Raw genomic sequence first — 25573 nt, forward strand, 5'->3', positions numbered from 1 at the left:
GCTCTATTCAAAGAAAGTTGTTTCATATGGCATGGCCATATACAACAGGGGCCTTTAGATGCTCTAGTATAGAGGAGTGATTTGATTAATAATGAATGTGTTAAAAAGAGCCAAGGGTAGACCTAAAGTGATTCTAGGAGAAGTGATGAGGAAAAACATAGCTTACTTTATCTTTCTTAGTTTTGCCACCATCCATCTCAACATCATTATCTTAGCTATGCTGGGTTTATTTGATGTTTCTTAACTACTATACATTCCGCATTATACATCATAGTTGATTGTATGACTGGTCTATGAAATTTTCTTTTAAGTTGTAAAGAGATACGTTGATTGCACAATACTCCTGATGTACCTCGCTATATTTTTTATATTTAATCAATGTATTTGCACAATGAGGAAATGCCTGTCTAATTAAAACAAAATAATTGCATATACTACAGTAGAATAAAAAATTCACAAGCGGAAAGGATTGGGGGGATATAAAGATATGACCAGACTACATTGTAGCTCTTGTCAATCTTATTCTTCCATTTTTTGCTCTGTCAAGATCTATGTTCTCTACAAAATCTTGAGATGTAAAACCTGCACCTGATACATCAATCACCACTCTTTTGTACTTACCATTTTCTAGATTCCTCAAAGGTTTGTGAAATAATTAAGAAATCATGAGAAAACTATTTCAATGACATTGAGACTACATTAATGACATATATATATATATATATATATCGTTTCATCCATTATTCTTGGTGAAATCCGACATGTAATTTTGAAAAATGAAATATTATCATCATAATTCATATGATATCAAAAGAGTGAGTTGTACATCATGTTGATCTGTTTTTTGTGTATGGAAGGTCTACCCTATAGTAAAGTAGCGTATTATAGGTGTATTAAACACTCATTCAAATGTTTAATTAAATTTTTTTTTACCGTATAATTCCATAGATATAGATTTATATGCAAATTCTAAGGGTCAGACTATCAGAATATTATACTCTCTCTAATACTCTGATACTACCACCACAACACTTTGTCAAGATCAATTGTGATGTAAGTTTGAATCCAAACACCACAATAGGAGGAAGAGGTTTCATTGTTCGAGATGACATTGGGCATTGCAAGTTCACATTATCATTTCCATCTTCTTTCACTAAATCCATCAGTGGTGAATTGATTGCTATTCTGACTTCTTTGCTTGAAGCCATTTCATAAGATTTTGACAAGCTAATTGTGAAGTCAACAAGAAGGATGTTTTGCATATATCTTCATACTTTGTTGCTCGTAATTTTGCATATATTTAAGGGGAGAATAACAACATTGTAGACTTCCTAACTATGAAGACTCTGTTGATAACGTATACGACAACCTGCCCAAATTCCAATCCATGAATATGGGAGATGTGCCAATCTCCGTCCATGAGTACTACATGTAATCAATGAATAAATTCCCCCTTCACTCCCATGGGTTGGGTTCTTCTACGAAAAAACAAAAAAACCCCGACCCCACCATTCTTTCCCTTCGTATTAGAAAACCCCAAACTCTTCTTCCCTTCCTCCAAAAGCTCCTGGTCTCCCATGGTTAAAACCCCCAGCTCCCTTCTTAAATGAAAACCTTGCTCTCTTTATCTGTTTATCTTCCGGTTGTTGAAAACCCAATCAAGGACGATTGCAGCAGTGGGAGGGCGATTACAGTGGCAGGAGGGCGGCATCTCCCTTCTTCTTCTTCTTCTTCTTCTCCTTTTCCGTGAGAGACTTTTTATTGTGACTATCAAATCCTACAATCTCAAAGCCTGAAGGAAGGAGTAAGTTTTCACATATCTATGAAGAAGTGTATTGATTTTTTGTTTTGGTAACGAAGAAGAAGTAGATTGATCAAATCAACAATATAATTAGTTTACTTGCCGTACGTATTCGTTCCCGTTTAGGGAACGTGAATTCATATGGCTTATTTCGGCTTAATGGGCTGGTCCCTAAAGCTCAATTTTATGTGTTTAAGCGTGCCACCCATTTTGTAGTCATGACTCATGAGTTATAGCATACGTAGAATTACTTAAATGTAGTAGTAAGGCATTATGAATATGGGTTTGGATGACCACTCTGTTGTTGGATACTGCTTTAGAGAATCTAGTGGATGTGTTATGTGGTAATACCCGAATCACTGACGGATTGAATCAGTTCAGTTCCAATACTTTTGGCTTCTCATTCAGGTCAGTCCAGATTATCTTGCTTCAGTTTCAACTTCTAAATATAATCATTTTCAGTTGATTGTAGATTTCAGCACACAGATATGTTAACCTGTAAACCCCTGGTTTAGAGGCATTCTTTTCCGATCAATTACTTGGTTTATCCATTATTCTCCATTGCACCTGCTTGGTGAATCTTTGTTGATATCAGTTTTCTGGACTGCATCCCCATCCCCATCCCCATCCCCAGTAACGGCATGTCTCAAACAACATAGATTTGAGCTTTCTTCAACTGTTTACTTCCTTTGGGCTAAGAATGCAGCACTGATGCTCGGTTGAACCTGAGTTATCTAGCTTGGTTTCTTTGATTTTCTCTATTTTCACTATATAAAGTCCAAAGAAATTGTATTTGTTTTTTATTGTCTTTCCTATCTTGATTTGGACTTCTCTACCTCTTAGTCTCAACAAGAGTAGGATTAATCTTATTTAGTCACTAGAATAGGGTAAGATACTTGTAGGATTAATGACAATTTCTCAATCCTGGTGAGGTGAGGATTTCATACCTCAATTCATTGTGCAACTAGGACTCTCTATGATCTTCTCCTGCATCTCTTTTTGTATTTGATCCAAGTTTTCTTCTCCTTTGCCCAGATCAGTCATTGACATTGGTATAAATTTGGAATCTTCCTTCTTTTAATCATCCATGGTTTCCCCATGTGGGTTTTGAATGTCAATTTATTTTTTGATTGAGGTTTCCACTGGTCATTGTTCAGCTATTGGCTATATCAATATAAACCCCTTTATTAGGCCCTCTCTGATCTTGTGCGTTTCAAAGGTGTTTGCAAGTCAAACCCCATTAGTTCAGAAACCAGATGACTCCATTAAATGGATTGTCCACATCCATCAGGAAAAAAAGGGTTCGCCTGTGCACTAGTACCTCTTCTTCAAAACAAGCCTTAGATAGAGTTTTCAACCTGCTACATCTGCTTGTATTGGTGTTAATTGTTTATTTGGAGTTTTTGGCATCTTGTTGGCCATATCTTGTTCCTTTTCTCCCCTTTTCTGAAATTTGGTTATTCAAATATTCTTTGTGATATTGACATGTATATATTTAATGTTGTGCGAAAGGCCTAATTAATTGGGTTTTTTATCTTTCATTTTTGTGATTCATGCAGTTTCTGCTTCTCCATTAGAAAAAAAAATAAAAAATGCATCCCTCTAGAGGGGGTAATACATACGAGCAGCAATCATATGCGGCACAACGGGCATATGGGCAAAATGTAAGTGTATGTTTTGGTACAGTATGTTTCCAGTAAAAGCTTATCATTTAAATTTCTCTGTATGGCTATAAATAAGTGAATCAGGTCCTCGTCAGTATTATTGGTCCGGTGAATTTTCCTGACCTAATTTTTCTTTGAACTTGTTAAATTTCTGTAGTCTGGACCTCCTTATTCTGGAAGTTCAGTTTTAGGCCCTGATGGAGGGTCTCAACTTTCCATTCCTTCTCGGCATTTGTCTATGCTTGGTGCTTCTCAAGAAGCAGATGTTGCTGGATATAGAGCCCATCCTTCAGCTGCTGCTCACTATGGGGGACAATATGGGGCTGTTTATGGCTCATCTGCTTTGAGTAGTGCTCAACAGGTCAGAGATTTAATCCTTGCCAATATCACATTAATTTGTTTGTTATTTATATAAGGTCTATATTTCTGCATAAGGTATTAATATTTTTATTTAACTTTATTTCCCCTCATTTTCCTTTCTCTTTCTAATAAGCTTCTTTTTCTATGAACAAAAGAAGGAAATATCTGAACATGATCTTTAGTCATGCAGAGATAGAATTCCCTTATTTCTGAACATGAAGTAGGAATCTCTTAATGCTCCCACATTCTCCCTTTTCAACTCAATAAATACCTAGAACAATGTGCAATTGTCATCTCATGGATCAAGTTCTTAATTTATAGCGTTTTGGTTGTCTTTTAGACCTTTGATGCAGGTGCACAACCTTGGACCGATCCAAACCCGTATGGGTATCCAGATGGAGATGAACCAGATCCAATTTGGGATCGAAGCTTGTAGGATGTTTTAGGATTTTATTTACTTCTATTTTGGGATTAACATGCAATCTTTTATTTTGTTCTTTTAAGTAGGAGATAGCTATTTGGATTTAGTTCCAATTAGTTTCCAAATTATAGTCGGTTTTCTTTCATGTTGGGTTTCTTTTATTATTTATACCAGTGTAACTAATTGAAATTTCAGATTTGAAGAATGGATTTTATGTGAGTTGTGCTGGATTGGTATGAACTTGGTCATTTGACTATCCACTTTCGTCCCCCCTTTGTGCGACTCTCTCTCTCTTTCTCTTGCAATCAGTTTTTTCCCCTCTTTACTGTTCTTTCTTCTTTGTGCCTGCCAGCAGTACTCTTGTTCTGGCTGTTACTTGCAGCCCCAGTTTTTTCCATCGATCTCTCCTGATACACTTCAGATCAGTTAGAGGTTTTAAGGGTTCATTTCTCTAATAGAAATGACTTACCCTTCATAGATGTGAGTGAAGATTTGATCTTTGCTAGAAGTTCTGTACATCTGGTTTTGTCTTTGCGTTAGACCTGAGTTGCAGAAGTTTTACTTTCTCTTTGGTTTCTGTTTGAACACCCGTCGGTTGGAGACTGTAGATCTTGGAATAGTCAAACCCTTCCATGAGTTTCAGCCTGATTGAAGGCCCATTGATGAGTTCTTGTCTGGTTCGAAGGTTGTTTCCGCTGGTTTCTGGTTTAACATAAGGAAGAAGAAGTCTTCCTCAAGATATTAACTCCCCTTTTTGTTGAAGTTCCAATTATGCCCCTATAGTTTAGGCTTATTCATCCGTTATCCATATTTTATCTTTGGTTCCAGGATTAACCTTTGCACTAACACGTTACACTCCACTCCTTTGTCTTCTTCTCTTAAGTTGAAGTTCCCCTTTATTTACAATTCTGCCACCCTATCAGTGATTCCAGTTTATTTACAGTTGTGCCAGTCCGTTTAATTTCAAAATTGCCACCGCTTCTTGTACATGGATTATATTGGTTTAAGTAAGCCCTAAGCGATCTGAATTGGGTTATTTGAACCCCAGATCGGCATCAACCTTTATTCACTACTGCTTGTGGATGTAGTGAGTTTATCATCTGGTCTCATATGCCTAAAAAACCTCGCGGAACTTAATTTCATTCTTGTATTTTTCTAACACATTTTTCGTATGTGAAGACTGAGGGACTTGTTTTTTGGTGGTGGGGAGAGATCTAACGAAGAAGAGAAACAAGATCCAACAAAAGATAGTGTTGAAGTCTAAGGAAAACAACTTAAAAGATTGATCAAATACCTCTATCTCATATTTGTTAATCCAACATGTGATGCAGTTGCCTTGGCTTGGATATAGACCGGACTGAACCTGATGTAGATAAGTCATTTAATGAGCTTATTTTATTTCAAATAAGCCTTATGTTGGGTTATTTATGTGTTGGGCCTTTGATCACATGAGTTTTCTTTGTAATGATCTACTTTAATAGGCCTAAAATATGGGTAGAAAGTAGGAAAATGACATTTAATTCATTAGTTTAGTTAGAGTCCTGTTTTGAGTCTATTTCCTTTATTATTTCAGCTTTCTAGTCAGTTTAGGTTTCCCAATTAGTTAAGGATTGGGTTAGGCCTTTCATTTTTATTGTTTGAGTCAGGTTTGAGTCTTCTATATAAGTTTGTAAGGGGCTATAACATTAAACACGAATTTTTTAATGAAAAAAAAAAAAGATGGCTTATGCTGTTGTGCTGTGGGATGCAGTTGGGTGAGATACATAAACTCGAGGGGTGAGATGTCCAGTCCACTAGTTCTTCTTCCCCCCTTCTCAACCCTCCATCGAATTCTCTTTCTTTTATGATTTTCCTTTTATTTGTTTGCTGTGAGAGAGTGATTGAGAGCTAGAACCAGGCCTATTGGAGGACATCTTCTCTATTCAGCCAGGATTTGAGATTCTGCCTAGGATTAGGATCACTTGTGATTCTAGTTCTACATTAGACCCTCTTTGGAGGCCTAAGCCAAACCAGTTTTCTGGTCTGGCAAGGGTTGGTAGTTAATATGCAATCTTTAGTTTTTTTTATTTGGTGGGTAGATTATGTAGGACTTCTTTTGATGGTTCCATATATGGTATATTTCCTAGAATATTGAGTTTCCATTTTTGTTGGGTTTCTATTGTTATGTTAGGTAGCTTTTCTTTATTTTGATGTAATACGGTGAAGAGATCAGTTGAGAATCGATAATGAATTGAATTTGAGTTGTGTGCTAAGAACCTGTATGGTTGTGTTTGTGCAAGTTTCTCCCCTTCCTGAAAATATCACTCTTTCCCTCCCTTCAATTTCTTTATTGATGTTTACTGTTATTTCTCTTACCTGGAATTCCCCTGGTTCTGGCGATAGTTGCAGCCCTAATCAAGCTGATCGATTTCCCTACGTTTAATCTGCTTAGACTGAGGTTTTGGTCGACGGTTTCCCTTCCTTTTGCGACCTTAACCCTAGACTCTTGCCTCTTAACAACTCAACCAGTTTAGAGATCCAAAGATATCTCCAAATCTGAATCCTGTTACCGCCAGATCTGAGTTGCAAGGACCCCAGTTCTTCTTCGACTGTTGTTTGAGTTTTCTACCGTCGGAATCAAGTGGCCATCGGGCTTCAAACCTTCGTCTGGAGTTTCATGCTTAACTGAAGAAGTTCTTCTTTCGTGATTGCTGTTCTTCCGCCATAGCTCTATTCATCGTAGGGAAGAAGAAGGCTTTAATCGAGGGTTATGTCTAACTTTATCTATTTTCTGGTTTGACAATATTGCTCTTCCCTTGTATCCGTAGTCCTTTTAGTCCTTATTTTACTTCTTCTTCCTAATTTACCATTCCTACTATCATGTTGCAAGTCTTTGCTTGTGTTGAGAAGTTCTAGCAAATTATAAGTCTGTCATTGTTCTTATAAACCCAAATAATTACTGTTTTGCCACTAGTGCTTGTGATTTGAGCACTTGGGTGGTGGGCCCTAAGTGTACCCAATAGGGGTTTTCCAACCCGGGTTCCGCATCAGCACGAGGTCTAGGTTGAGTTTGATTTCACTCAGCTCATCAGCTATATTGCATAGGCACACCTTGAAGTCCATCTAGGATATCTGTAATTTATCTGTCCTGCTCTTTCAATGCTTTTTTTTTTAAAGCCATGTCATTGAGCCTAAAATCTTGTGGTAGTTCTCCATCAACTCAAAGCAGCAGCTTTTGTCTATTCATATATATGCAGCAGTTGGATTCCTTCCTTTCCTCCCAAGTCAGCCAACCCACTGCAAAAGTTTGTATGTTCCAATGTGTACATCTGCAAATTGAAAAGGCTCTAAGGGTCAAATATCAGCGAGGTCTGATCGATCACAGATTGTAACTCAGAGCATCCTGTATGAATGTAAAAAAATATGTAACCAGACTTTTGAAGGAACAAATGGCTTTCTTCCTCCTTGATAGCCTTAAACATGAGTCACATACTGGGAGTAAACTGCGTTCCCAAAATAGTATGTTGTTTCTTGAGGGTGATTTCATCATCTAATGTTGTAAGGGAAGGTTGAAACTCATTGTACAGTTGTTTCTGTCTCACTTAGGGTGCAGGTGGGATCCTTCTAAAAAGTATTGAAAAATAAGGTTGGTCTTTTCTTCCTTTTGCTCAGACTTCTAGAGAAGTTCATGAAATTTGGTGTTCCAGTACCCTATCTCTCTCTCTCTCTCAGTTTCCTTGGAATATGCAGTGAATTGACTGTAAAATATGTATGTGCTTTTTTCCTTGAAACTTTCTTGGTTGAAAAAATCTATGACATTAGCTTAGCATAATGATGACTTCATGGAAGAGTCGACAAAGGAAAAGATGGAACCAGTTGATTTTTGTTATCTTGTCCAGTGCATGGTGTTTGAGGCACGTTGTCAGGGTTTTAGGTGTCATGGTTGCTGTCTCATGACACCTTCATTGAATGGTGACTATTTACTTGTTTGAAGACTGAATGTGTTCTAGCATGATTGTTACTGTAACCTACTACTTGTACTATATCATTGAATGAAACATTAAAATCACTAGATGGCTTATATACCTGTTCAGGTTGCAACAATGAGTGGCAAAGTTGCTGGTTCATCTGGCCTTCAAGGTCGTGGTGGTTATGGCTCAGCTATGCTAGAGTCCCCTAAGTTTGCATCTGGTGACTTTGTTCCATTGTCAAGCCATGGGTATGGTCACAAAGGTGATCAATTCTCGTCAGGGAAGGTAGCTGATTATTCTTCACTGGACAGACGACAGTATGTTGACCATCAAAGTGCTTATATTGGGAGGGAGTTGCAAAGTGAGTCAAGTAGACGGTTCACTGATCCTGTTGGTCTTGGTCTTGGTCAGGTGAAGAGAGCATGGTTTATCCTTTCCCCACGTCAATTTTTTAAATTTTCTTATTATTTTTCTTTTCTCATTTTAATCCTTTTATTGCTATAATTTTGCTTAGTCCTTGTTTGTTTGTCTCTTCCTTTTTTGCATAAATACCTAAATGTGCTTGTTTCGGCTTCTGCAACAGCCTGAGATTTACGATGACATTGATCAGGTATTGGGTTTGACTAGACAAATGTGGGTGTACACACACACACACACACACACACACACACACACACATACACACACATACACACACGCACACACACGCACATGCACATGCATACACGCACGCACGCACGCACGCACGCACAAGCACATGCACACACATGCACAATCACAATCACACTCACTCTTTTTTCTGTAAGAAGTAACATTCTAACTCTTGCTAAAATGTTTGCAAGGCATCATTGCTGCGACAACAACAATTGCTGAAAGCTCAGTCTCTACAATCTGCTCCTTTAGATGGGGGTGCTAGGTATTTCTCTTTTGCAATATTGCTTCATCCATATTGATTCTACTACTAATAGCATCTTGTAGCTTGCTTCTGAACTGCTAACTGTGCATCTTTTACCCAATGGATGTCATTGCTCAACCTTTTCATTCTTTGATGGGATGTACCTTTCTTTCCCAATGGCAATAGTGAGCCCTTGCACAGTTTTCTTAGATGGTCTTATATATCTTACTGTGAGTAGCATACACATTTCTGGCAGAGCAAGTGATTATCTTGCAGCAAGGGGTGCTGCTATTCGTCATGCAACCCAAGATCTTAGCTCCTATGGTGGAAGAATCGATTCTGATCCTCACAATTTATCAATGCTAAATGCTTCTTATGATGGGAAAAATGCTCCATCAATCCTGGGGGCAGCTCCTCGGAGAAATATTGACGATCTCATGTATGCACAAGGTTCTTCAAGTTCAGGTTATGGAGTGAGCCTGCCTCCTGGTCGAGACTATGCCACTGGAAAAGGACTTCGAGGAGCTTCGCCTGAGCCTGATTATCCAAGTAGTGTGTTGTCACTCGGTGGGCATTCAAGCCTTGGAGGATCCAGGATTGATGAAAGAAAGGATGACAGGATTGGGCTTCGTCGGGAGCTTGAGATAAGGGAGGAGGAGCGTCGTAGGGAGCACATGCGAGAGAGAGAGAAAGAGCGAGAAAGGGAGAAGGAGCGGGAGCGGGAAAGAGAAAGAGTACGTGAAAGGGAACGCCTCCTGGAGCGCCGGGAGAAGGAGAGAGAAAGAGAACGCAAACGTGTGCTTCAACTTAGGCGTGAACGGACTCCACCAAGGATCATTAGGGACCGACATGGTTCCTCACTGTTGAGGGATGTGAGACCTTCACGACGAGATTCTCCCCGTCATGAGGCTTTGCATAGGTGGTGGATCTTGACGTTCTATTTTGTGTCCTGCTATGTAGTTATAAATAGATTGATGCTTCCTACATGGTGCGGGCTTCTTGACTAACTTTGTGCTCTGCTATGCTGAAGGCATCATACACCTGTTAAAGAAAAAAGGAGAGAATATGTCTGCAAGGTAAAACCACACAAGAATTTAGTCATTCAATGATGTTTCGACCTGTTTCCGTTGGGGGGATCTGGGTTGAGGGTTTTTGGACCTTATCTTCTTTCTTCTTATCCTTCGGCTTTGGAGTTGGAATTTTCGTCCCAAGATCTCATTTTATTTCCTCTTAACCATTGGAAGTGGGGTTCTGAGTTTCTTCCTTGGATCTTTTATTTACTTCTGACCTTCTATCTTTTGCACTCTGAATCAATCAGCAAAATTATTCGAAGATACTAGGTGTTGTATTCTCTTCAGTGAATGCAGGAGATTTAGGTCCTCTATTTAAGTTTAGGAATCAGTCGATTAAAATTGTTCCTTGCATAAAGTTAATCTGCAATTGCTTTCAGCTCGCACTTCAGTTGTTGTTATGCTTAGTTTTTAAACCATTGAATTGGTATTCATGGAGAACTGTGTCATACCTATTATGTCCATATCTTGGAGTTAAATCTTTCTAGGATCAAGGAAAATAAAATTAAACAATTAGATCAGTTGGGACTTGAGAGCCACATTAAAGCTTTGATTTGTTAACCGTATTATTGTTTGCTTAGATAACTGTTCTATTCCTGTTTGGTGCTGCTTCGTTTTTCCAGTTCTTTTGCCTCAAATATGAATTGTGTTCATCCAGCTGATTTATTGTGGCAATTGAATTTGCAGGCTTATCCATTCTGCTTGGTGGATGTTGAAAGGGATTATTTGTCCATAAGTAAGCGATATCCAAAATTGTCAATTTCTCCAGAATTCTCCAAGGTACAAAATTATTAATTCTATAGGTTAAGAAGTAATAGCAACATTGTACACTTGGCACCGATATTCCTTCTGATGTCCAATTGTCTTTAGGTTGTGGTTTACTGGCCAAAAGAGAAACTGAAACTTTCTTTACATGCTCCTGTCAGGTGCCCTTCTCAGAAACTTCCTTCTATGTAATTGCCTCTTTAGAGTTTTCAATCCTGTTTCTTGTCTCTGGGCAATATTCTGCAGCTTCTAAGTTCTGTGTTCCTCTGATTATGGTTAGCTAATTTTCTATTGTGTTACCTTAATTTGTGATAAAGCATGTCATGATTCTGGATAATATCATCTTTTATTTTAAAAGTCCCCCCCCCCTTAATTTAACCATTGATTACATGTTGAGTGCAACAGCTTTGTGCATGATCTTGTTGAAGAAGAGAGCAGAGGTGAGCGGCTGGAGTCTTCCACTGAACCATTGGTTGAAGAATCGAGGAAGTCAAACTGTGGAAATATAGTGTGGAATGCCAAGGTAGAACTCATCACAAATTCAATATTATTAAGGTTCTTCCTAGTTTTTCCTTAAAAATAATTTGGATTTTTCAGTGATCCAACCTATCCTCTTGTGGAGCAAAGATTTTATTGGGTAGATAAGGTTAGGGAAAAAGAACTCTGTAGGGGAGGGTGACAGCTGCGCCCAGACACAGGGGGGGAATGACTGCCCTGCCCCCATGAAAGGTGGAAATACCACCCATATTGATGCTTCACTGCATGCTCCCATAGTCCCGTTGGCCCTCGTGTGCGTGCAGGGGCCACTCCCCCCAAAGGAAACACTTCGCCATAAGCTTATTTCAGTTTTGGTGTTGGGCTTGAGCCAATCTTCTGAATATCAACATTGGGTAGAAGTTGACGTGTAAAAGCTCCAGATATTCATATAGAGAAAACAGGAAAAGCAAGATGGATCTCAGTAAAACACTCATTGGATTCGCACTTGCATTTTCTCCTCGCTTCTCCGTCCTTGTGAATGGCAGCTCGGCTGGTTACTTTCTCTCGAGCCGTGGCGTTCGCCAGGGATGCCTCCCTTTCTCTCGAAATCCTCTCCCACTCTATTCAATCTGCCATGGATATTCATCTCATCTCCCCTATTCCCAAGTGCAAAAATCTCCTACTCTCCCACTTGGCTTTTGCTAATGACATCATGATCTTTTCCAAGGCTAATCCCCTCTCCATTAGCACCATTATGTCCTCCTTCATTCCTTTGAAAGCCTCTCGGGTCTCAAAATCAATCTTCTTAAGTCTTACATTTTCCTTTCTGGTATCTCTCAGGAGACAAAGGAGACCATCAGTGGCATTACTGGTATCCCTCTTGGTTCCCTTCCTGTTAAATACCTGGGTCTTCCCCTCATCTCCTCTAGGCTTTGTGCCCACCATTGCACCCCCTGCTTGATCATCTCAGAGAGAAGCTTCAGCTCTGGAAAGGCAAACTCCTCTCTTTCGCTGGCCGCCTTACATTGATTAGATCGGTCCTCCAACCTATGTGCCTCTATTGGTCTGGCACCTTCATCCTTCCGGCTTCGATTATCAAATCTTTTGAAAGTCTCCTTTCCTCTTTCCTTTGGAAAGGCTCTGACTCCTCCAGATTCCTCAGGCCTCTTAGTTGGAAAAAAGTCTGCCGTCCCAAATTCGAAGGTTGCCTTGGTATTAAGAAAATTAAGGATGCCAATATTGTTGGTGTCCTTAAACTCATATGGAAAATTGCGTTCAAGCACAAAAGCATCTGGGTTGACTGGATTTACTCTGGTCTTCTAAAACACAACCCCATCTGGACGGCCCCTTCCATTCCGGATGCCTCCTGGATCTGGAGGAAGATCCTTGAGCATAGACCAGTTGCCCTCTCTGCCATCTCCCACTCCATTGGCAATGGTCTCTCCACCTCCCTTTGGAAGGATACCTGGCACCTTTCGGGTATCCTTTCTCACCTCCTTACCCCCAGGCCCTTCCATTTGTGACACGATAGTTAAACTGGCTTTTTGTGCTACCATCAACCACCTTTGGATGGAGTGTAACATTCGTAGATGGTCCCCCAAATCTAGGACTCCAGACAAGATTTGGAAAGCTATCTACTTTGATGTTACCTCCAAAGTCCAGAGCCTCCTTAGCCCCCTCTCCCGACCTATTCCCATATCCCCAAAAAATTCCCACATCATCTCCTCTTGGAACCTACAGGTGGACCTAATCCATCATGTTTGACTCCCCCCGCCGCTTTTGTCTCTTTTGAGCTTTTGTGTTTGCCCTTTGTTTTTGTTGTTCCCCCTTGGGGCTTGCCTTTCCTTGTTGGCTTAGGCTTCCCCCCCCCTTTCCCCCCTGTATATTCTCCTCCTCCTGGAAATGAATTATTTATTCATCCCAAAAAAAAAAAACTTAGTCAACCAAATCACCTTCCCAAACGATGGTCAAACTCTAGGAATCAACCCCCATGACAAATATTAACACCCTTAAAAGATGAGAAATAATGGTTGGGTAATTTGAGAGTAATAGAACAATTTGAGTTTGAGAAGAAAATTTCAAATTTCAGTAAAACTGAAATTAAATTCAATCCATAGGTCAGATGCTCCCGAAATTCGGATTGAAACTTCCCCTAGGGTAGCTTTACTAACCCCCAAAATATGATCACAGATTACTGGCCGGATTAAAACTAATTTGAAAAATACAAATTCTGGAATGCAAAAATTCCAGATTTGAGAGGTGTTAATGTAGCACTCAAACCAATGATCAGACCACCACTAAAACATAATTGAGTTCCGCTCTATGGTAGTACTTTGATGTCCCAAAGTTTGGGTGAAATCGAGTTAATGGTTCAGGCTTAACAATTAAATCACTATATGCTGAAATGTGGAGTAAAACAGGAGTAAAACAGGGTATGCGCAGGTTTAGAAAACCATAAATTAACATTGATTTGATCTCATCTCACGTTATAGATCTGTTAGGTACTGCCATTGGTCAGAAATAATGAAGATATCATGAGTAAAAGCTTAAAAACATAGGTCAAATCAGATCTGGCCATCAATTTCAGTTGGAGATCAGATTAGGTCAAGAAAACTCCAATCAATTAGGTTTTTAGTTGATTTCCAAGAACAGAAAATCAGGTGGCCAGCATTGGGATCGATTCTCACTTTATGGGAGGGGAAGCTTTGGTCCAAATTGCCAGATTTCGAGAAACTTAGAAAACAAGATTTGGAATCAAGAAGTTGAAACTTTGAAAGGTTTTTAGTAGTAGCAGTAGCAAAAGGCTTTGGACTGACCCAAAACTCATATCGAGTTTCAGTCCTAATCTGTCCATTCTACGGCCCTGCAGTTTGGGTCTCAAGAACTCCCAAGAACATGAAAAAGAAAAGATAAATAGTAAGCCAATACAAGGAGAGAACAGTACTCGATTGTTGGGAAGAAAATGAAGATTGGATGCAAGAGGTAAGTCAAGTCTCTTCTCTCCCTTCTTTCTCCTCGACAATTCCCTTTCCCTTTCCTTCTTTGTTTCTTTGTTTCTTTGTTTTTTTGTTTCTTCCTTCTCTCTCCTTCTCTCCCACGATTTCGTTATCTCCCCCTCTCTTCCTCTTCTTTTGTAGCCCACGACTCTCCCTTCTCATACTCCCTCTCGGTCTCAACTCTCTCTCTTTTTCTTTCTCCTTTTTTTCTAACCCTCTCTTGGTCTCTTTTTTTTTTTTTTTTTTCACAATCTCCTATTTGATTTCTCTTCCTATTTTGGGGTCCACCAACCAGATTAAAGAAAAAGAATAATAATCCATTTTGAAGAACATAATGATATTTGAACCTTTGACCTCTTAGCCAATTAAAGTCCCAACCACTAGGCTAACCCTTCAGTTATTTGTTATGTCCATAATATCAAAAACAAGAATAAAAGAAAAAACACCCTAAGGTTTCTAATTTCTGGGGTATTACACTTTTGTCCCCATCCAAGGTCTTATGTGCAAATCATGCACCTTGCATGGCCATGCACAAGACCTTTTGCGAAAGAAATATTAGAAACAAGAAAAGTTCTTTAGAACTTTGGACAGTTAATGTAGGGAGTATTTTTAAAGGATTATTTGGGCGCAAAGGTAATTTTGAAATAAAATTAGGTATGTAAGGTTAATTTAGGTATAAGTATGTCAATCATACATGTAATTTTGGTACAATGCATGGTAGTGTAAAGGTAGTTTGGGAAAACTATCAAACTTACGGGTAATTTCGTTATATGTGTAATGACATGAGGATAGTTTGGGAAAACTATCAAACATAAGGGTCTAATTGTTACTTAATGGTGATTTGGGTATAAGACATAAAACATATTGCTTGGTTGATAGTGGAGGAGGACTTGAGAGTAATTTGGGTATATGAGCATAAAAAAATAGGTGTTTAAGTTTTTTTTTTTTTTTGGGATGAATAAATAATTCATTACCAAGAGGAGAATATATAAGGGGGAGAGGGAAAGAGGGGGAGGGGGGTGTGGGGAGATCACCCAAGGAAATCCTTGGCAAAAAAAGAGGGGGAAACAAAACTCAAGAGGTGGGGAAAAACCAAAACTACCTAGCAATTAAGGCAAAACATGGGGGAGGGATAGGATGGAAGAAGGAAAACCCCAGGAGACAAAAATAAGCCCATTCCTTAGGGGATTTCTAACCAGACTCCATTATAAAGAGGCTAACTTCGAGCGAATGTCAAAGGAGATGGATTTCCAAATCATGTCAAAAGTACCGGATTTGGGAGTCCATCTACACAGATTTCTCTCCATCCAAATAATAGAAGCACAGGAAGAAAGTCTTCTAGCAATGTCGTAAATAGAGGATCCAGCATAGGTTATATCCATCCAAATCCATTTTTTGCTCAGGGGGAGGGGGCTTCTTCTGGTAGGCTAACAACGGCTAAGAAATCCATATGGAGGAGGAGAAAGGGTAGGAGAAAAATAGATGATTGATGTGCTCATTGGCATTCCAACAAAGACAATAGAGGGGGGCACTTGGATGTGCTGGTAGATGAGGAAAGATTGAATGGGGAGGCAATTGGTCATGGCACGCCAAACTGTGAAGCTTTGGCGGGTAATGTGGCCTTTAAACCAAATGATTTTATGCCAAGGAACAAAAGGGCTAGAAGACCGTGTGAGGTTCCAATAGAGGTAGAGCTAAATTTTTTTAAGGGACAGGAAAGTTAGGAAATGGAGTCTTCTCTGCCATGGTGACTTGGAGGACGGGGGTAGGGAGGACCAGATGTCGGAAGGGGGGGGGGACCAGGAATGATTAGAAATAATGGAGGAAACAAGCATTCCTCCTTAAGCCTAAGGAATATATAGTTCTAGAGCTGAGGACATTGAGGAGGATACCAATTGGATGCTAGGGGTCTAGCCAAAGGTTCGTACTTTGGCCATAACCAATAGTGGAGGAGATGGCATTCAGGGTAGTGGGGCGATTCAGAACAACGTTGAAGCAGACCCAGGTCGCATTAGAGTTGGGGGAAACAATCCAGATGTAGTCATTGTTGAGGAGATGAGAGTAGACTCAGGAAACCTAGATCCAAGGTTCAAGGTATCGGGTTTCGACCCTCAGGGAGACCGAAATTCCGGTCGAATTCTAGGAAAGTTTGAGGAAACCAAGGAATTTTTCCCAATTGGGTGGAAACTTTGGTCTTGACCCCCCCAAAATGTGTTTTTTTTGACCTTTTTTTTGTGTACATCCTACTTTAGACCTTTCTAAGACATTCACATAATTAGTTTCATAGAAAAAAAACCTAAAGTCATACTTGTGGTTAGAACCAAAATTTGCTAATGTACTTTGAGTCGTCGATTGAAACTATACTACATAAGTACATAGTCTACATTATATGTAGTCTACAATCTACATAAGTACATAATTGTGAAATACATGGATAAAAGTTTAAAACAAACAGAACATAATGCAAAGGATCCAAAATAAATAATAATATTACATAATTGTGAGTTATCTCTCAAGTCTCAAGTCTCTACACTCATCACTCAAAAGTGATTTCCCAAGTTTCGCATTCAAAAGTGGTGCAAGCTCCCTTAGGTAGATTTTGCAAGATCCAAGCTTAGATTGAAATATTTTGGGCACAAGCGGGATATCTTGAGTGTTTTCCCAAGTTTGCCACTTCATAGAGAAGAAAATATGGGGAGAGGGTCGAAATTTTGAAATGAGAACACTAGGTTTCCCATTTAAGCATGTTTTATAAATGTTGGTTCCACCCAAAGGGTCGAATCCAATGGTCCACTCAAAATTTCCCGCATTTTGGAATTTCGGTCGAAATGTGTCAAAACCAGTGACTTTCAAAAGTCGCAGGCTATATGGTATCGGAGTTATGGAATACCGTCGAAGTATGGGAAATTTCGATGGTATCGCTCGAGTTCTTGAACCATGACCAGATCCCATTTTGCTTGGAATCGATTTTCTAGATGAGTTTGAGGATGCCCAACGAGTTAACTTCCTTAATTCTCCTCAATCCTAGGCGTCCTTCAGATTTGGGAAGACATACAGAGGTCCAACTGAGAGGATGGAGGGGAAGTATCCTGCTGGGCTACCGTTGACAAGGATTGAGAAGTGGATAGAAGAGATGCAGGAATAACCCAATGAATGAAAACTGGAGGGAAGGACATTTACATCACACTAGAGATGAAATCCCATTTGATGGAGTCGAAAGCTTTATGGATATTAATCTTCAGGACAGCTGCAGAGGAGTGACATTTTCTATCAAACCCACGGACAATTTCGTGGCAAAGGATAATATTGTCTGCAATGCTTCTCTCAGCAATGAAGGCAGATTGGTTGGGGCTGATTACGATCTCTTTTTGGATTCGATTGGCAAGGATTTTGGCAACAAATTTGTAGAGAAGGTTGCAAAGGGATATGGGTCTGAAATCCATCATAAAGGAAGCTTCGGGGATTTTGGGGATGAGGCAGATGAAGGTATGATTGATGCATCGGATTTGGTTGGGGTAAGGAAGAAGCTGCGGATTGCCAAAATAGGATCAACCCTGATAATGCTCCAGCAAAAAGAGAAGAATCCCACTGCTAAATCCATAAGGACCGGGGACTTTATTGGATTTGTGGGAGAGGATGGCTCCAATGATCTCATCATCAGAGAGAATGGCTTGAAGAGCAGGATGGAGGTGGAAGGGGATGAACCATTAGAGTGGGAGGTCAGCTGCCGGATGGAATTGGCATTGATTCTTACTTTAAGGTATCTGTGAAAGAATGCCGAGTTGGAGTCACCAAGCTCAAGCCACTTAATTCTAGAATTCTAATGAAGAACGCTCTCTTCTTGGACAAGAAGGGAGGAGAGCTCTAGGGAAACATATTTTTCTCGCTAGCAAGGATGGGGTTGAGGGGATCAGATTGAAGACTGGCCTAAATAGAGCTAAGATTCTCTTTGCAAAAGGTGACCCTGAATCAGATCTTGCCAAAGGAAGCGGAGTTCCAAATCTTAATGGCGTCTTTGACATTTGTAAGCTTTTTGGCAAAGGCAATAAGAGGAGTGGAGAAGGCATTCATTGAAATGGCCCAAGCTTGATTGATAATGGAGAGAAAATCCTGATGGGAGGCCCACATGTCAAAAAATTTAAAAGGTTTGAGGCCAAAGGAGATGTGGGGACAGAAAAGGAAGAGATGGGACAGTGGTTCGAGATACCAGGAAGGTTAAAGGTGCAGTGGGAGGAGGGAAAACGGAGATCCAAGCTTCAATTACCAACGACCTATCAAGTTTGCAAGCAACTCTATCTGCCTCATTGCGGAGATTGTGCCAAGTCAACTTAGAGCTAGACCATCTCAGATCATTCATACCAATGCCATCAATGCATTGTTGAAAGACTCAACAGAAGGAAGGTCAATGGGGTCTCCTCCAATTTTCTCATGACTGAAGTGAATCACATTGAAATCTCCCGTAAATCCCTAAGGGAGAAGACCACAGATTGGGCAATGGAGCATAGATCAGACCAGAGGGGAAGTCTTTCAAGAGTATGGTTGAGAGCATAGATAGCAGTGAAGAAGTAGCTATGAGCTCCGGAGGGATTGGAGATGGAGAGGTAAGTGAATTGGCAGGAGGAGATGGTGGTGAACGACAACTTAAGAGGATTCCAAAGAATCCATATGCGACCAAAGGGGGAGTGGGAGTAATTGGAAGAGAAAGACCGAGGAGTAATGGAACTAGCAATGCAGGAAGCATTGGTTTCCAGGTTCTTGGTTTCGAGGAGACATCAGAGATCAAAATGAGGAGTGGATAAGTGACCGGATGGTGGATTGCTTAACCAAGGAATTCAAGCCCCAAACATTTCAAATAGTCCAAAGGGTTATTGAGGGGGGAGGGGGCGGGGGGCGGGGGGTGGGGGGAGGCAATAATTCTTAAGAGCAAAAGGATTACCAGAAGCAGTCTTAGCTTTCGGGCACATTCTGTATTCTCTGAGAGGGGAAGGATTGAATGGACACAAGTTCTTCGAGGTAATGGACGAGCAGGAGCTTCAGCGGGTACTATTGTTGGATTTGTGGAAAGATGCTTTGGTTTGCTCGGATGGTAGGGCTTTTGGTGGTTAATCTGAGAGGCTGCAAAAGTATCTTGGTTCACAGTATGGGCCTGTGAGGACCTGAGACTATCTTGACTAGCACTATTGGCTTCGGCGGAAACTTCAACAGAGGCAATGATGGCAGTTTGAGAGAGGATGTGCATAGGATGGGCCCGTGTGGACCAGAAAGCATCATCCCTCCCAATGTCGATGGAGGCCATGGTAGAGAGTAGGGTGATAGCAAGAAAGGAATCATTAGATGGTGTGGCAGAGTCGGTGATAGTGAATGCAAAATTTCGAAGATGAACCGGCATGCCATCCAAAGCAATAGCAGAGCCAGGAATAATGTCTAGGAGGGGTCTGGAGGGGCTTGGACGGTCCTAAGCAAATCATCCGATGCGACGGGAAATGGCGTAGGAAGGGCCTGCGCGAACCAGAGACCGGCGGAGGCTGACGGCAGCATCAAGTCAGAAGCCTGAAAATAAGTCGGGGGAAGGGAGACATCCGAGGAGGGAATGATGGAGGAGGGGGTGAAGAACCAGTAGGCGTCTTAAGAGGAAGAGAGGAAGGAGGACCAGCAGGGGAATCTGGTAGAGAAGAAGGGGAAGTTGGATGACGGATCGGGTCGGTAGATGGGTGGTGGATAGTTTGCATGGAGGGGTAGATGGATAAGATGTTGGTAGTCGGTGTGGTTTGGGAGGAGTAGAGGTGGTTTGGATGGAGGCTGGTTCGATTGGTGGGATGGAGGACCAATTTAATTGAGGAGGATAGGAGTTGGTTTGGATGAGGTTTGCACATAAGTGGAGGGCTAAGGAGTGAGCCACAGAAGAGATGGTGGGCCCCTCAAAGGGAGTAGGAAGAGGGAGTAAAGGAGAGGATTTGAGCGAAGGCAGAGGGATGAGTGAGGTACGATCAACGAAGTTGACAGGATCATGTCAAGGAATATCAGGGAGGCTAGGAGTGCGTGCACCAGAGATATAGTAGGTGGAGGAGATATTATGGGCCAGAGGATCAGCCGTTGTAGTGTCCAACGTATCTTGCAAGGACAGAGAATTGTTAGGGTCTTCGTCAGATCCAGAGGAAGCAGACAGAAGCATGAACGTTTTGTCCAACAATCTCAGGGTGAGCTCTGAAGGACTGATGGGCGCTGCATGGCCGGAGTGACCCTTGGTGGTGGGATTAGGGAGGGCCATACGATTGCGATTTCTGCAGCAGCGAATGCGGGCAATTCTTTTGCCGCTGACGAATTTGGGGATGGTAATCTTTCCCTAGAGGGGCAGTTTTGGGGATTTCCGTTTTATCCAGGGCTTAAGAGACTCAGGTTCTGGAGCTTTGATGGTGCAAAAGCTTGTAGTGTGCCCAAAAACTTTGCAGAGGGTGCAATGCGGAGGTAACCACTCATAGTGACAATCTGATTGAAGGAATGGCCTTTGTCGCCAAAGATAGTGACCAACGAAGGCGGAGGAGCATCTGCTGATATTTCAATGCATATTCTGGCATAGGCAATTCTGTCCACGAGCTTGGTTCAGAGATCAGAATGTAGAGGCTTCCCAATGACTCATCCAACTATGCTCAGGCCCTTTGCACACCAGAAATGGAGAGGTAAATTTGGGAGGGCCACCCAAATGGGGATTGACTGAATGTTGACTCTGCTTAAGATGGAATATTTATCCCATTGACGAAGGAAGATGGTTTTCCTGCCAAATTGCCAAGGCCCTCCTTCTAGGGCAGTGTTCTTATCCATTTCTTCTAAGAAGTTGAAGATGAAAATTTTCCAGCAGGTAAGTGGACATTGTTCCATGAGGCTTCCATTCTCTTTTGAGAATGATATTTTGACAATGGTGAATGGAGGCCAGCTACCAAGAAAATGTCATTAAGGCAATTCTTCCACCTAGAGATCTCTGGTTTAAGCAGTCCGGAAGGGCGTAAGCCCACTTTCAGGTCATCTACGATGATTTTTTTTTTTTTTTTTGGGAGAAGGCGGGGGGGACGCGGGGAAGGTGTGGGGGGGAGCGTGGCGAACAAATGAGGAGAGGCCAGCTTTTGAGCAATGGGGGGGAGAGGAGGAGGAGGAGGGCAAAGGTTTAGGAGTGGAGAAGGGGGAAAGGGTGGGGGTAGATGTGGGAGGGCAGGGAGGAGATGAAAAGTTTAAGGAGGAGTTCAGAGTTTGTAGGGGGGTTTGGGAGAGAGAAGAGCTCAGTATAGGAAGGGGAGGGGGAGGGTGTCCGACGGTCTCCACCATCGGAAGGAGGTCAGGCATGGGTGGGGGAGGTCAGGTCATATATCTCTTATCTCTCTTATCTCTACTGGATTCTAATGGCCGTTGCTAGCAACCCGTGAAATGTATTCGGTGTTTATAGTTACATGAGGGTAATTTGGGTATATTCCATGAAACAGATTGTTGGTTGATACTTGATACTGGAGGAAGATTTACCATTTGAGAGTAAAATTAGAAATAAAATACTGAAATGAAGTGAGTTAGAACTGTAGGAAAACTGGAAGGGGCCATCATTCTTTTTATATTAGGTATAGATATGGGTATAAATGAATGCATATGACTTGCAGCCCACGGCCCGCTTATTGTTAGGAATCCGATCATTTCTTATCATACCAATACTTTACGAATTGGCTATAATATAAATACCTTACAGTGAAAAGATTCTTTTAGTTATCCAGTTCCTTATATAATGTGCAATCTGTATCTATTTCTCCCTTCATTTCAGGTGGTTCTGATGAGCGGTATCAGTAAAGATGCCTTGGAGGAACTATCTTCTGATAAAATTTCTGATGACCGTATACCACATTTAAATAACATCTTGAGGTTTGCCATTCTCAGACAAGACCGTTCCTTTATGGCAATTGGAGGCCCTTGGGATGTTCTTGACGGTGAGGACCCATCGGTTGATGAGTCATCCTTGATTCAGACGGCTCTTAGGTATGCATAGAAATTTTTCTGCATATTTTCCTATGGATGAATGATTGCCAATTAAATAGAAGATATGCTTTCTATGCAGATGTGCAAAGGGATTAACCCAACTTGATTTACATAACTGTCATCGTTGGAATCGTTTCCTTGAGGTAGTCATTTGCTTTCTAATCTTTCTCCTTTTGCCTTTTGCCTTTTGCCTTTTGCCTTTTGCCTTTTGCCTTTTGGTGCTTCATTACTTGTATAAATCATATCAGAGTTCTTGGGGTAGTCACTTGCCTTCTAATCTTTTCTCCCATTTGGTGTTTTAGATTATACTATGCATAGCCTATTAACTTAACTTATGACTTGATATTGTCATTCTAATGCACATTGGAATAGGGGATGTGACTGGCTGGATGATCAAGGTCCTACAGTATTTCTTTGTTGGCCTTTTTTTTTATGCTTCGTCATATGAGTCATCCTTTCAAAGAACATGCTGTAAGTAATGCAATATGGGGTTCGAAAACCTTGGTTCGGATTGCCTATGTGCCCACCACCCAAGTGTTAAACAACTCAAACAATGAGGCTAATGACAGTTCTATAATTAACCAGAATTTTAAGGGGTGACTAAAGTAGATGAAGAGGGAAGGGATAAAAATGAATGAGTATTTATTGATTGCGGGCAGACTAAGCAATAACAAAAAATAAAGGGTAATTTACAGCGCCACCCCCTGGAGAATGCCAGTATTATAGGAACACCCCCTCTCTTTCACCAAATTAGACTCAGACCCCCTACCGTCAGTCACCGTTAAGAAAGAATTTGAAATGACATTTTTACCCTTTTAACTAAAACAAATAAACAATCATATTTTACCTTACCTCTCACTGCAACAGCAGATACCACTGGCAGTTCAGCTTCTTCTCCGGTCACAGGCAGCTCCGGTCACTGGCGGTTCAGCTTCTTCTCCGGTCACTGGCGGTTTAGCTTCTTCTCCGGTCACTGGCGGTTCCAGCTTCTCTCTCTCTCTCTCTCTCTCTCTCGGCTGACTTGGGTTCTCTAAATAAAAAAACCCAAATGCTTAGTCATGGATTTTCAATCCTTACAGAAAAAAAATTCCTCCAGATCGGAAATGGAAAATGATCGAGTGATCACCGCCACTAACAGGCATTGCAGATCTGGGAAGCAAACACGATTCCGGTAAGTAAAATGATAAGCTTTTATGCTGTTACAATTTCAAGTTCTGAGCAGAGTTGATCATCCCTAATATCCCGCAGCAGATCTGTTTCTTCTTCTCCTCTTAGATTTATTATTGTTTTCACAATTTCAACTTCTGAGTGATCAGATTTAAAGGTCAACTCTTGAAAATGAAAATGGGGAAGGAAGCAAAACCAACGACAAGGGTGGGGGAGAGCAATCAGAGAAAGTAAGAGAGAGAGCGCGCCGTGTGCACATAAACCAGAGACAATCTTCCGTTACAAAACAGGGACCAGAGAAAGTAAGAGAGAGAGAGAGAGAGATTTCCCTATCCCTTCTGAACTTTTTGGTAAGCTCTTGAAGGGAAGAGATTAATCAATGGAGGAGAAAAGCTATTCCAAGTCCAACTGATCAATGTAATTCTGAGAATCTCAAGACGTGTACACCAATGGTACCCTCTAATCCTGCTCTTGGTGATCTCTTCAACCGTTCGAGCTTTCGATTATGGCGATGCTCTGAAAAAGAGTCTACTCTACTTTGAATCTCAACGCTCTGGACGGTTACCGTACAACCAAAGATTCACCTGGCGACACCATTCTGGCCTCACCGACGGCTTAGAACAAGGAGTCTGTAGTTCTTCATCTCTGTTTCTTAATTGTACTTCTCTTCGAATTCCCATTGTTTGAACATTTGCAGAACAGTGAAGACTGTGGCTTATCATTGAAAGGTTGATTTGGTCGGAGGATACTACGATGCCAGCGACCATGTCAAGTTTGGGCTTCCAATGGCCTTCACTGTAACAATGCTTTCATGGGGCGCCATCGAATACGGCGAACAGATCGCCGCAATGGGAGAGTACAAGCACGCACTCGAGGCAATCAAGTGGGGGTCAGTTGCTAACTCTACCGAACCGTTTCAACCATTGTTCTCTTTGAGAGAAACCAAAAATCCATTTTCTTGAGTGATCAGATTTAAAGCCCACCACTGCATCCAGCCTGGTTTCTTTCAAGATCAGATTACCGTCGCCGTGATCGTTGATGCAGCTGCCACCGCCGGTGCTCGATCTGGGAGAAAGGTACAGTAAATCCCAATTGTTTCCTCTGCAACGCCGAATCCATCTTCGTCGATTCCTGTAATCCTTCATTGCCAGATGATGAAGAGCTTCAATTTGGGCAAATTTATTTCCTATTACCAGTCACAAGGCAACACATACCTGCTTCCCTCACCGATTTGTGTGTTCTTGCCATTAGAGCTGCCACCGCTCTTCGTAAACAAGATTTACAAATGCAAGAATCATCATCTCAATTTTACGGTAGACGTGCTTTGAGTTTTCCGGCCAGGTCTCGAAAAGGTCGAAACAGCTCGGCAGCTGCCACTGTCGATGCTCGATCTGGGAGAAAGGTACAGTAACCATCGATTTGAGGATAGGACTTATTAGATGGGCATTTTAGGTACTTCCCATTTAGTAAGGGCATTTTGGTATTTAATATAAAAAACAGTAGCTGACATCAGCATATAAAATATATTCTTTAACGGAGACTGACGGTAGGGGGTCTGAGTCTAATTTGGTGAAAGAGAGGGGGTGTTCCTATAATATTGGCATTCTCCAGGGGGTGGCGCTGTAAATTACCCAAATCCTAAACCACAATGGGTTGAGCCAGCATATCCCTAAACTTGAGAGTGGACCGAACCGGTTCATGCAATTTAACTCTCACCCATTTAATCAACCCGAATAATTAATTTAGCTCATAAATCCAACAATCTCCCACTTGGGCTACATTAATTATAAGGATGTCTTTTAAATTGGTGTGGCCATAGAATCTTATTACATTAACCACTCTTACTGTGATTCAGTTGAAAAATCACTCACATCGAATAACAGCAGAAGATACACCTCAATATACGGCATACAACTTTCTGTTATTACAAATATAAGTAAGTTTCTTAACACGAATCTATGTGGGATACTATCATAGAAACATTGACATATCCTTAA

General features: G+C 41.1%; 1 protein-coding gene across 1 annotated transcript; it reads left to right on the forward strand.

The window, feature by feature from the left end:
* Positions 1 to 1355: 1355 nt before the first annotated feature.
* On the forward strand, positions 1356 to 24987 carry LOC122077984 (protein SHORT ROOT IN SALT MEDIUM 1-like). The gene is made up of 15 exons (XM_042643865.1): positions 1356 to 1804; positions 3361 to 3465; positions 3623 to 3826; positions 8320 to 8607; positions 8780 to 8806; positions 9039 to 9112; positions 9348 to 10010; positions 10122 to 10167; positions 10849 to 10941; positions 11032 to 11087; positions 11332 to 11449; positions 22198 to 22409; positions 22489 to 22552; positions 24305 to 24465; positions 24621 to 24987. Exons 2-15 carry the CDS (start codon positions 3394 to 3396, stop codon positions 24985 to 24987), a joined length of 2445 nt encoding a protein of 814 aa, XP_042499799.1. The 5' UTR covers positions 1356 to 1804; positions 3361 to 3393.
* The last annotated feature ends 586 nt before the right edge of the window (positions 24988 to 25573 follow it).

Source organism: Macadamia integrifolia, chromosome 5 (assembly GCF_013358625.1).
Source record: "Macadamia integrifolia cultivar HAES 741 chromosome 5, SCU_Mint_v3, whole genome shotgun sequence".
NCBI lineage: Eukaryota > Viridiplantae > Streptophyta > Magnoliopsida > Proteales > Proteaceae > Macadamia > Macadamia integrifolia.

What these genes read in the sequence shown, in the direction of transcription:
- LOC122077984 (XM_042643865.1), top strand. Translation starts at nt 3,394, where the DNA reads ATGCATCCCTCTAGAGGGGGTAATACATACGAGCAGCAATCATATGCG. An exon ending in CGTCATGAGGCTTTGCATAG is followed by an intron (nt 10,011 to 10,121) that starts GTGGTGGATCTT and finishes GCTATGCTGAAG; the next exon opens with GCATCATACACCTGTTAAAG. An exon ending in GGAGAGAATATGTCTGCAAG is followed by an intron (nt 10,168 to 10,848) that starts GTAAAACCACAC and finishes TTGAATTTGCAG; the next exon opens with GCTTATCCATTCTGCTTGGT.